Below are 12,482 nucleotides of genomic sequence, written 5' to 3'. Positions count from 1 at the left end.
GAGTAATGCGTTTTTACGTGACAAACACGAAAAATTCTGGAGAAAAACACACACACATACCAAAAAGAGGAAAAAATCTGGAGAAGGATAAGAGTGGGCAGGGTTTCAAGTACCACTAACACCATGTTTGGGTGTTTTTTAGTTCTTGGTTTTCTCTGAAACATTTTAACTTTTTCTTTATTCTCGAATGTTCCAATGTTTGTTTACTTGTTTTGTGAATCTTTTAAAATGCGAGCAAAGAATTTTTTTCAATATCAAAAAGTGCTCTCTATGTGGGCGGTTTTGAGCGCATCCTTTTAAAATTTTAGACAACATTTTGAAAATTGATTTTTATAATTGGAAACATTGTTCACACAAAAAAAAAGCCATCATGTTACATCATTTTGACAAAGGTTTCAAGCTTGAGGATAAGCTCCGCCCACAAGGTTTGATATAAATAAGGGCTTCTATAAAGTTGACTTCATTTGCAGTGAATGCGTTGCTGGCAGTTTTCCTATAATGAGATATGGTTTTCTTTTGATTTCTGTATAATAAGGGGCTCAACTTGAACGGTATGATTTGCGAAAGCTCATTTCTTCAAAGCATTTGGAATTATAAAAATTTGTTCAACTATTCATACTGTTGCAAATGTTTTGGTAAAATCCAAAACAGTCTAGATATCAGTCAAAACAGTCTAGTCTAGAGACTTCTGAGCAATGAGGTGAAGCATATACTATAACCGTATGTTAGGCTAAATTCGAACTGCTTTTTTGTTGCTAATAAAATTTCAACTAGCAGAATCGAGAGTTACATTACAAAACTAGGATCTAGAATCTCCCGATTAACCTACCCTGGCGCGTATTTCACCAGTTAAATTATGTTTTGTCAAAACTTAACAAAACCTACAATAAGTTGACCAAGTAGAGAAAAACACACAGAGTATCAATTTTTTGTAACACACATTAATACTTGAGCTTTAGAATCTACTGATCTTGATAAACTACTGAGAAATCTGTCTCTTCTAAACTTCTGGTATATTAGAACTTTTACACTTTGCACTTTCAATCAACCCAACCATACCTTCTTCACTTCAGGCTTCAGGGCTTCAGTGTTCAAACCCTCTCTGGAAGCCCTGTCCTTCATCCGTTCCTGACAGATGTTCGTGAAGTACACATGCCATTGTCTACCCACAATCACCATTTTTTTCCCCACACTACCCGCGTCTCGCTCTATCTCACCTCGCTCCGCCCTCTTCGTCATCTCCCCACACTTGTTCATTGTCGACCCTAACACACACTTCTTACAGTCGGCCGGTCACCCTTCACCCTACGGACGGGGTGTCCTTTCTCTGGCACACTCTGGTGTTTACGCGCACTCTTGCCGTTCACCCTAGCTTACTGCGTCTGAGAGTGCCCTTCTTGTTTCCCGCGTTTTTTGACCTATTCAAATCCATCAATTGTATCAATTGCGGTGCGATTTCGAGCCTATATCTAAACCAACACAGCTAACCAAACTGTGGATTTTATATAGGCCGATACTGTAGATGTTAGTTAGGCAAATATACAAGTGCGTAGTCCTAGCATGAGATTTGTATCTATCTAAAAAAAAATACCGAGACCTTTTTCTCCCGGCAACTATTTATTTGATACTATCGAGAAATGTGTGAACATGATTAATGAGAGCGCGCAGTCCTACTTCTTTGATCTTTCTCTTATTCTGTTTCTCTCTGATGTATTACTTTATTTTGCATCTTTTTATTTTTCACCCGGATTGCTGAACATTTTTAGATTCGAGTTTTCTTTTGAGGCTCACTAACTTTTTTTTTTTGCTTGTGCAACTTGATATGACTTTCTCAGAAACTTTCTTGATACTTTTTGAAAATGTTCTATAATCAAAAAAATTTTTCAGAAAATGACAGGTGCACCAGTGTCGTCTGGCGGGGGAAAGTTGGTGCCATTGCCTCCAGATGGTGGATGGGGATGGGTCGTCGTGCTCGGCTCATTCTTTGTGCACGTCTTCGCTGATGGATTCGTATACTCGTTTGGAGTGCTCGTCGAAACTCTTATGGAGGTGAGCTTCTTCTCAGATATCCTAGACCCTAGCCACTGCCCCATTGTCAATAACACCGCTGTCACATGTGTAGGCTCTTTGGCTCTTTGGACCCTCGATCAGCCATTCGTGCAATGTTTCACGTGAATCTAATCAACTGGCCCATAAGCCGGCGGGCACTAAATGTAATGTTATATCGTTGATCCAGTTGAACATCTCACGTAGCCAAAAATCATGTACTAAAAAACTAAACTAAAATAATCTTTCACAGGAGTTTCACGCAAGCAACACAATGGCAGCACTCATCATCTCACTGCTCACCGGACTCACCCTCGGAAGTGGACCGCTCGCTTCTGCCGTGTGTAACAAGTATGGATGTCGTATCACCACAATCACCGGAGCAGGAGTTGCGTTCGTCGGGTAATTGGCAATGATCCGAAGCCTCTAGGAACGTTGGTTTCTTTTCAGATGCGCCCTTTCGTACTTTGCAACTGCCATGTGGCACATTGTGATCACCGTTGGTGTCATCATGGGTACCGGCTTTGGATTGATGTATTGCCCGGCTATTGTGATCGTCACTATGTACTTCGAGAAGTGAGTTGAGAGTAAATGACGCCAATAAGTGCATGAATTGATTTTCATATTGGTGGTAGTTTTATCTTGATTTCTGATTTTAAAACTATTATTAGGACACTACGATCGCAAACGCTAATTTGCGATCAACCGGGAGACCTCACTCAGATTCATATTTCCAATAGTTGTTTTTGTCCTCCAAAACATTGGAAATCAAAGAATAACAATTTTTTAAAATAGTTAATTTTAAAATTTCAGCAAGCGCTCCCTTGCCACTGGAATTGCAGTCGCCGGTGCTGGAGTTGGAACTGTCCTTTTCGCCCCGATCAACGCTTTCTTCATCAACAACTACGGATGGCGCAGTGTTTTCCTGGCATTCTTGTTTATTTTGGTTCTATGTGCTCTGTGTGGAGCCACTTTTGCTCCATTGGAGTTTGCATTGGTGCCAGACGAGGAAGAAGAAGTGAATGATGAGGTATTGGACGAGGATGTAAAGAAAACTGCTGCTAATGAGGAACACGGAGAAAAGGCAACACTCTTGAGTCCGCCATCTTTGCTCGAGAGATCAATGTCTCAGAGTTCTGGAGTTCAAAAAGCTGGTGAAAAGATCCGGCCAGCTAGCTCCATGGGAGCTGTTGATGTTGAGTCTCAGCCAAGATCTCGTCGCGGAACAGTTGGAGAGCGTGACAGTGGATACCTCAACCGTAAAGACGTCTTCTACACCGGATCAATCTCCAATGTCGCCGAGTTCCGTGAGGATCCAGACAAGTATCGCTCGACCGGTTCTCTTCATGGACGCCACACCACTGTCGGAAGTATTCCAGCTCACTCCACCGGAAGACTGGATGATGTTCGTGAGGGAAGTGAAGAAGACAGCAAAGCCATGGATATCAGTGAGAAGACCAACGGAACTGACAACACTGACAACGTCGAGGGAAAGAACATGTTCAAAACCATCAGCAACATGCTCTCTTTGGAGCTCCTATTGGAACCAACTTTCTTGCTCTTTGCGATTTCAAACCTTCTCACATCTGTTGGATTCAACTCCCCACTGTACTTCCTCCCACTTCACGCTACCAAAATTGGACTCGAGCCTATCCAAGGATCAAAGGTTCTTTCCGCATTTGGAGTCTCCAACACCGTTGGCCGTATCATCTTCGGAGTTGTTGCCGATCACAAGCTCCCACTTCCAGGAGGCATCGGAAATGATACCGCTCGTAATCGTCTCTGGATGTATAACATTTCTTTGACCGTAAGTGCAAAGACATTCGACAAGAAATTTAATAAACTTTGTTTTACAGATCTGCGGACTTCTCACTGTATTTTGCTACCAATTCAACGGATTCATCCCACTTGCCACCTACTCTGCACTTTTCGGATTCTCTATTGCCTCGTACATCTGCCTCACGTCTGTCATCCTCGTCGACCTTCTTGGACTTGACAAGCTCACCAACGCCTTCGGACTGCTTCTTCTCTGGCAAGGAGTCGGAACAGTGTTCGGACCACCTGTGTCGGGATACTTGGCTGATATGACCGGCAACTATACCCTTTCATTCGTCTTCTGCGGAGTCAATCTCCTGGTGAGTACAAGTTGAAAATAGCCAGCAAGACCAAAATACTTCATTATATTTAAGTTTTCGGTAATTAAATTGAGTATCCATCTAAAATGAGGCTACAAGGTTTGACTAACAAGTTAAAGCATAAATACAGCTCTTGAACTTTTAAAAACGTTTCTCTTTTTCAGGCCTCTGGGCTCATGCTCTTCGGAATCCCATTCTTCCAGAAAAAAGCCAAGGCCAAGGCCCTGGCTATCAAAAAGTAGATGCTCCTGTCCCTGATGATCTGCCATGATTTTCGCTTTCTCTCATTTCTTAACGATATCATTTCTAATTTTCATTTTCATACACCCAATCTCTTCTTATCGAAATTGTGTTTTCAAAGCACTGGGTACTCCTTGTTATTTAGACCATATTCCTTGTTCCAGACATATTTCCTTCAATTTCACTTGTCCTCATCTGGTTTTCTTGTTCACTTTGTCCATTACCTAGGTTTTCCCCTTGTAGTTTGTTGTTAATTCTCTCTCACTGTTTTCCCAAATACCAATAATTTGTAATTCAATAATTTGAATCTGGTTCAAAACTCGTTTCACCCAGTTTTATCTATGTGTGTATTAGTGCCTTTTTTGCTCTTCCAGCAATCTCTCCCAAATTGATGGGCTTAACATTCCGTTTTTGTTTTCCTATCTTTAATATACCTCAACACACTGTCTAAATCGTTAGACTACATTTCCATAATATTGCTGGTTTTGCGCCTTTCTGGCACTTTTCACATCTGTATTATGATACTATGAAGTTGAGTTCTTGAAATGATTTTTCATCTGGAAATTGGGAATTCAGTAAAACGAAACAGTTTTTTTAAACTCAGTTTGAGGATTAATTTTACTATTAATCCTCAAACTGATCTTAAAAACTGAAGTACCACAAAAGCAAAACGAAAAGTTCTTTTTTTCTAAATTCTACCTAAAAGTGTCTGCTTTGTTACCTTCTCTGATTATTTTCAATATAAAAAACGGGGTAATCAATCTAAAGAGATTAGTAACAATTGAAAATTAGCCAAAATGAACCTAATTTTTTTTCAAACTTAATGAATTTAATTTTTTTAAAAGTTTTTTTTTGTGTTATTTTGGTTTTCAGCGACGGGAATCAAAACAAAATGGGTCTCGGCACGATCACCTTCCCAGACTTCATTCTACATGAAATTTACAGTTGAGTGTCTTATTCAATTTATTCACTGAAAGAAATGGTACAATAATTAAAAACAATATAAAGGTAGTACTGGATAGAGGTAGAAGCAATCAGAAAAAATGAAACAAAAATCAGAACAAGGAAAAAGGACACAAAAGGATTCATAAAATAAGAAAATGTATAAAGTGTGAAATGCTGAATCTCGAAATTTTCAGCTGATTCGTAGATAAGAATCATCAATTCAGATTATTTTATTTGACTACATCGCAACAATTATTCTGCTTAGACAAAAATACATGTGCGTTCTGAAAAATTGAAGAAATTAATCTGAAAGTAATGTTTTCGTGGATATCGGGAAATAATCACATGTCATCGTGTTCAATTTCAGTTTTGATTAGCGCCATACGAGAAGAAACCGAAATCCTTCCTTGCTTGGGTGGCCAGACACATCTCCTTCAAGAAATCCATGTGATTGATTTGATGTTGATAATCATTCATCTCAAATGCGATCTTTACTTTCCCAATCTTGCTCTCATGCAATGCTCTTTTTGCTTTGAGAAGTTCAGCACGATCTTTCTCATTGTGCCATTTCTTGAAACACTTCTGCTCTTCATTTGTTGCTACTTTTAGATTTGATTTCAGAGTCTTCAAGGTTTCTTTTTTTGACGCATACGTCTCTATGGTCTTGTCAATGTGATTTATCATTGGCGAGTTCCATGGATACTCTGCGTGTATTATGAAAGTATGCTCCTGTGAGATTAAAGATTTTGTTTTGAGATACATAGTCATCAATGCACCATCCGAACGTCGCAAGTGCACTCCGTCATTGGTTAGAATGTGCATTTTTTCAAGATATCGGAGCTCTCTGAAAATGAATATCGAGGTACTTTTATTTCCGTCAATAATCGTTTTTAACTGCAATTAAATTGTTGTGAACTAATTCGAAAAAACTAGCGGTCAAAATAATCAAATTTAACAACTTTTTTCTCTGCTTATCGACTTTTTTAAATTGTGGGAATTTATGTAACAAATGAATTTTGACTTGAAACTTTTTTGGATAAATCAAATAGTTTAGGCCAGCTGGCGCCTAAGTATTAGACTTGTTGGAAAATTGGTCACTATGGCCGCAGCGTATGTCAGTAACGGTGCCTCACTCACACTCGCCAAATTTTATTTTAGACTTTGTTTCTTGCTAGTCGATTTTGATAAAATGTGATCTACATTCAATTTATAATAATGATAATTTAACTGTAACAATTAGTATTCAAAATAGTGCTTTGCAGCAACTTGCACATTTTTTAGTTTTTTTTTGACAAACCTGAACTTTCGTTGTTGATCGTTTCGTGTAAAGTGTTTGAAGTTTGCCAGCAGGTTCTCAAGATGTCTAATGTCCAGCTTCTTTATATGCACTGTCATAGTTATCAAATTTGACTTGTGAGTTATCATTAAAGCGTTGACAATTTCGTTGATAACATCTACAGAGCATTCATCCATATAATAGGTTGTATCGTAGCCCGCATTTGGTAGTTGGTTATGGTAGGATGCATTGGTCATGATCACGTTAGGGATTTGCCATACCTTAATTTTCATTATCTTTGCAAGCTGTCTTGAAGTGTGCTAAAACGTACCCGCTCCAAGTATACCATGGAACGATGGCTGATATTCACATTAACCGTCAAGCTTTTGAAAATTTTAACACCATTCAAAAGCCGTACGACTTGCTCCGATTGGTACATAGTTGGCTCTTTAGCAAATGCTGGAATTCTCAAACTAACACAGCCAAAGTCATAAAGCATTGCAATCACATATCTCACTGTTTGAGAACTGTCGAAAATGTCCTCGTCGACCACAATGCTTTTGATACCGACATTGAAAAGGTTCTGAAGCTGATCAAATAATGCAAAGAATGGGTTTAACGCTTCGTCTTTTTTGACCCGAAGACTGATTCCATTTTCTGTTGAGCCTCTGAAAATGCGAATTAATTTTAGAAAAAAAAATATTATTGGTGGTGGGTTCGTTGTGATGGTATGTAGCTAGGAATACACCACGAGTTCAAGTTCTTCCTAACCAATCCTAGGGCGGCTTAGGGGGCTAGCCCCTACAGTGGGGCTCAGCACAGCCCCCGACACTTTCGGGGTTCCGCGCGGCACTATACAGAGGGTCATGGTGACAAGTGGCGCGAGGTTGGCGGAACCCCGAAAGTGTCGGGGGCTATCAAACAACCACCTTTCGTAATGCGTTTTTCAATGCGCGCGGGGCTGGGGCTGAGTCATTTGCAGCCCTTTAGCAGCCCTAACCAATACTGAAAAGCAAATGTGGCCAACTAATGAATTATGCATTATACAATAAAAATATGTTTTCTAAAACAACTGAGAAGATAACGTTCAATTGAATTAGTATACATAGTGACCCCCTGATAAAAATATTCTTTATTGTCTAGCTGAAATTTAGAAAACGATCAACTCTCATTTTCCGACGAGCATCAGTGATTTGTGCTTTGAGCAGCTATTTTCTATTGAGCAACCGTCAATTAAGAAATCCCACGCAGTTTCATTTTTTCAAGCTTTCCGTCACGATTACTAAGTTATAAATAGCGTGTGTTGTGTTGAACATCTGATTACACTTACATTTTATACAGGATTTTTACAGAAAAGGAGTAAAAAGAGTTTTCTATATTTTATTCCAGGCGTTTCAGTTGATACATGCAAACCCATTGTCATTAGATATTTCAAATGGGATTATTTATTTTTAGAGAGTTTCCCTACCATTCCCAGAGGTATTTCCCGCGTGGTTCGCCATTAGGTAAACATGGTCCAGTTATACTTGCTTTATCATTTACAGCGAACACAAGAGTTCGCAAATGAATACGTGAAGAAATTTAAAATCCCTTGCCAAATTTAGTGTTCCCAGCCAACTACCATAAAAACGTTACTTGTTTCTCGGCAAAACGTTACAAAATGCCATAACAAAACATACACAATCAAAAACGACTTCTTGGAAATGTGAAAATATTGATTCCACTTTTTCTCCGGATTGTTCTGCTTCACAAAACTCCACGAGAAGCTCTTCTTCGGATTGACACACGTAATCTCAATGTCTGCTTTGTTGGATCCGATCCACATTGACATGGACAATCCTTCACTTTTCAGATATCTTACTCCATACTGCAATTGTGCGCTTAAATCGAGATCTAGCTTGCTGAAGTTGTAGCTGCAATAAAAAGTAGAATCAATCGATTTTTAGTCAAAATAAACTCACATATCACCAGCAGACAGAGAATCGACCTTCTCCTCAAACTCTCTCACAGAGTTCATTTGAATTACAGATGGCATCTCGAACGACTAGCAAGTTGTATATTGAGCAGCTCAAAATGGCGCTATAGTTACAATTACGCGACTCGTATATTGTCTCTTAGCAACTCGTGTTTGCTTCAGCTCCACCACCGATTGTCAGTGAGAGGTGGATTCCATAGGGTATATGAAACAACGTCAAAGATTAACTATTTTCAAAAACAACTCGGGAAGTAAATTAGATGCTCTTCATAGACTTGACTATCGATTTAGACCAAAAAGAGAGAAAGAGAAAAAGAGATGTGAAAATGAAATCGTATTATTCTGATAGTGAGATTTGTAAAACTGAAAGTCAGAACTTGTGATGTTTTGTCTTCGAAGACGAAGGAGCGTTGAAAATAGAATGAGTGGGAGCCAAACGATCAGAAAAGTACGAAAATAATCAGAAGGCTTGTGCAGATGCCCTTATTTCTGCAAGATGTTTGTTCTGGAAATCGGAATCTGCTTGAATAAATTTTTGAAATGCCTGAAAATCGCAGAAAAAATAATAAATATTCGAACGTTCACATAAATTTTGGATGTTTAGGAGGTTTTCTGGTCAAATGGAAAAATGTTTCGAATTGGAAAATTGTGTAAAAGCACACACAAAATTGTTCAATCAAGACGAGTCGAACAGAAAAAAACTATCGGGAATTTGAAACATTTAGAGGTGATGTTTTAATACAAACTTACACGTCTATTCCCCTCATACAATTTTCTAGAAATATGAACTTCACCTACATAAGCGTTTATTTTTAGAAAGCTGAATCAAAATGCCGAACAGCACTGAAACCGAAAAAAAAGACGACAATTCAACGCGGGCTCAGTTCAAAGATTGGCACAGTAAAAAATTGTGTAATTATCATTTTCAAATGAGTACCCACTCGTGGATTATAAAAAACATCTAACAATTTTAGTTGAGCACACCTTTCGAACTTGTTTTGATGAATACGATTCCCTAGGGTGTGCGCTGAATGATACGTGTGCTGATAGAATACATGCTTTTAATCATCTTTGTGAGTAATTGTTGAGAATGATTTAATACGTTTTCATATTGGAAATAAAGTTGAAAATATCACGGAATTTCAGAACGAGTAAGTATGTATCAAGTATAGTTTAGTGTAGTTTATTAATTATTCAAATGATAGATGAAATTGAATAGTATTCTTTATTGGAATTTGGGGGGGGGGGGGGGGGGGAATGCTATGTATAATTTCATAATTTCGAATGATAGTATATGTACAGTGTCACCGTCCGCGATGTAGTTTGCCCCAGAAGATTGAAGTGCAAGCCAAGTTATTCGTCGCTGCAAGGAGAAGGTAGTGCCGGTAGCATTTATGTTGCTTATGCCGTGGTGAGACCTTTTTGGTTGTTACTTGAATATTAATTTTCTAGGCTGTCCTTATACATACATTGCTGTTGGTAATTGTTGTTGATTGAATGGAAGAACGGCAATATGATACGGTAATATGTAATACCAGCCGTTGACGGCGCCTACGGCGCGGCCAACGACTGGAAAAATTTCAAATATTTGACACATAAATCATCATTTAATTCTTCAAAAATGTCTCATGAGAAAAGGCGGAAATTTTAATTTTATTCGAACACTCTGAAAACAAAACTACTGCTGAATCGGTGTTACTTGGTGCTAAAAACTTTGAATATTGTCGAGACGAGATGGAGCGTAGTATTCTCTATGCTTCGTAAATTTACCCCGAGCAAAGTGGCCATTGATATTTCTCTTAGATAATTATCAATATGAGATGTTGATTATTTTAGGATCCGAATGGGCGTTGATCAGAAAACTAATTTACTACTCACTCCTATCCATAGACATCTATTTCCGTTCAGGTGTGTACTAGTTTTCGAGTTTTAAAGTTAAAAAAACCCGTTTTTTGAAGTTTTTTAAAGGCCGCGTTTCTACAAATCTAAGGAAATCAATGTCTACAAAATCGTTGAGCAAGTCTGTGTTCTTACAGCAAATCCAAAAAATTTTAGGTTTAGTAGCAAAAAGTTTTCTTCAATGCTAGAGGGCACTCTCTTGCACAAAGGCAAGTGGGAGAGACTGTGGTGTTGTCGGTGTCTGTGTACATGCTCTAATGCTGGAAGTCACTCTCTTGCACAAAGGGAATTGGGAGAGACTGTGGTGTTGTCGGTGTCTCTGTACATGCTCTAATGCTAGAAGACACTCCTTTGCACGAAGGAAAGTGGGAGAGGCTGTGTGTTGTCGGTGTCTGTGTACATGCTCTAATGCTAGAGGATATTCCCGTGCACGAAGGTAAGTAGGAGAGACTGTGTGTTGTCGGTGTCTGTGTACATGCTCTAATGCTAGAAGACACTCCCTTGCACGAAGATAAGTAGGAGACACTGTGTGTTGTCGGTGTCTGTGTACATGCTCTAATGCTAGAAGACACTCCCTTGCACGAAGATAAGTAGGAGAGGCTGTGTGTTGTCGGTGTCTGTGTACATGCTCTAATGCTAGAAGACACTCCTTTGCACGAAGGTAAGTAGGAGAGACTGTGTGTTGTCGGTGTCTCTGTACATGCTCTAATGCTAGAAGACACTCCTTTGCACGAAGGAAAGTGGGAGAGACTGTGGTGTTGTCGGTGTCTGTGTACATGCTCTAATGCTAGAGGACACTCCCGTACACGAAGGTAAGTAGGAGAGACTGTGGTGTTGTCGGTGTCTGTGTACATGCTCTAATGCTAGAGGACACTCCCGTACACGAAGGTAAGTAGGAGAGACTGTGTGTTGTCGGTGTCTGTGTACATGCTCTAATGCTAGAGGATATTCCCGTGCACGAAGGTAAGTAGGAGAGACTGTGTGTTGTCGGTGTCTCTGTACATGCTCTAATGCTAGAAGACACTCCTTTGCACGAAGGGAAGTGGGAGAGACTGTGGTGTTGTCGGTGTCTGTGTACATGCTCTAATGCTAGAGGACACTCCCGTACACGAAGGCAAGTAGGAGAGACTGTGGTGTTGTCGGTGTCTGTGTACATGCTCTAATGCTAGAAGACACTCCTTTACACGAAGGAAAGTGGGAAAGACTGTGGTGTTGTCGGTGTCTGTGTACATGCTCTAATGCTAGAAGACACTCCTTTGCACGAAGGGAAGTGGGAGAGACTGTGGTGTTGTCGGTGTCTGTGTACATGCTCTAATGCTAGAGGACACTCCCGTACACGAAGGCAAGTAGGAGAGACTGTGGTGTTGTCGGTGTCTGTGTACATGCTCTAATGCTAGAAGACACTCCTTTACACGAAGGAAAGTGGGAAAGACTGTGGTGTTGTCGGTGTCTGTGTACATGCTCTAATGCTAGAAGACACTCCTTTGCACGAAGGAAAGTGGGAGAGACTGTGGTGTTGTCGGTGTCTGTGTACATGCTCTAATGCTAGAAGACACTCCTTTGCACGAAGGAAAGTGGGAGAGACTGTGGTGTTGTCGGTGTCTGTGTACATGCTCTAATGCTAGAAGACACTCCTTTGCACGAAGGGAAGTGGGAGAGACTGTGGTGTTGTCGGTGTCTGTGTACATGCTCTAATGCTAGAGGACACTCCCGTACACGAAGGCAAGTAGGAGAGACTGTGTGTTGTCGGTGTCTGTGTACATGCTCTAATGCTAGAAGACACTCCCTTGCACGAAGATAAGTAGGAGAGACTGTGTGTTGTCGGTGTCTATGTACATGCTCTAATGCTAGAGGACACTCCCGTACACGAAGGCAAGTAGGAGAGACTGTGGTGTTGTCGGTGTCTGTGTACATGCTCTAATGCTAGAAGACACTCCTTTGCACGAAGGAAAGTGGGAGAGACTGT

General features: G+C 40.0%; 2 protein-coding genes and 1 non-coding gene across 3 annotated transcripts; 1 reads left to right on the top strand and 2 right to left on the bottom strand.

Annotated features, from left to right (window-relative positions):
• The first annotated feature begins 1,887 nt into the window (after positions 1-1,887).
• mct-6 (Major facilitator superfamily (MFS) profile domain-containing protein) lies at positions 1,888-4,970 on the top strand. Its single transcript, NM_078304.9, has 6 exons — positions 1,888-2,049; positions 2,300-2,448; positions 2,497-2,622; positions 2,860-3,853; positions 3,903-4,181; positions 4,346-4,970. Exons 1-6 carry the CDS (start codon positions 1,891-1,893, stop codon positions 4,421-4,423), a joined length of 1,785 nt encoding a protein of 594 aa, NP_510705.1. The 5' UTR covers positions 1,888-1,890; the 3' UTR covers positions 4,424-4,970.
• C10E2.7 lies at positions 2,084-2,228 on the bottom strand. The gene has a single exon (NR_072916.1). It is a non-coding gene; the product is annotated as an Unclassified non-coding RNA C10E2.7 (non-coding RNA).
• A 388-nt stretch (positions 4,971-5,358) lies between the features above and the next one.
• Positions 5,359-9,557, bottom strand: C10E2.1 (FBA_2 domain-containing protein). The gene is made up of 5 exons (NM_078303.6): positions 8,604-9,557; positions 8,322-8,555; positions 6,974-7,310; positions 6,664-6,923; positions 5,359-6,210 (listed from the first exon to the last, which is right to left on the bottom strand). The coding sequence occupies exons 1-5, from the start codon at positions 8,675-8,677 to the stop codon at positions 5,730-5,732; spliced, it is 1,386 nt and encodes a 461-aa protein (NP_510704.3). The 5' UTR covers positions 8,678-9,557; the 3' UTR covers positions 5,359-5,729.
• Between the last annotated feature and the right edge of the window lie 2,925 nt (positions 9,558-12,482).

This window comes from Caenorhabditis elegans, chromosome X (genome assembly GCF_000002985.6).
Source record: "Caenorhabditis elegans chromosome X".
Taxonomy (NCBI): Eukaryota; Metazoa; Nematoda; class Chromadorea; order Rhabditida; family Rhabditidae; genus Caenorhabditis; species Caenorhabditis elegans.
The sequence above is the reverse complement of the archived record's forward strand: the minus strand, read 5'-3'. Positions and strand labels throughout refer to the sequence as shown.

What these genes read in the sequence shown, in the direction of transcription:
- mct-6 (NM_078304.9), top strand. Translation starts at nt 1,891, where the DNA reads ATGACAGGTGCACCAGTGTCGTCTGGCGGGGGAAAGTTGGTGCCATTG. An exon ending in TCGTCGAAACTCTTATGGAG is followed by an intron (nt 2,050 to 2,299) that starts GTGAGCTTCTTC and finishes AATCTTTCACAG; the next exon opens with GAGTTTCACGCAAGCAACAC. An exon ending in GTCACTATGTACTTCGAGAA is followed by an intron (nt 2,623 to 2,859) that starts GTGAGTTGAGAG and finishes TTAAAATTTCAG; the next exon opens with CAAGCGCTCCCTTGCCACTG.
- C10E2.1 (NM_078303.6), bottom strand. Translation starts at nt 8,677, where the DNA reads ATGCCATCTGTAATTCAAATGAACTCTGTGAGAGAGTTTGAGGAGAAG. An exon ending in CCATGGTATACTTGGAGCGG is followed by an intron (nt 6,924 to 6,973) that starts GTACGTTTTAGC and finishes ATGAAAATTAAG; the next exon opens with GTATGGCAAATCCCTAACGT. An exon ending in GATCAACAACGAAAGTTCAG is followed by an intron (nt 6,211 to 6,663) that starts GTTTGTCAAAAA and finishes ATTCATTTTCAG; the next exon opens with AGAGCTCCGATATCTTGAAA.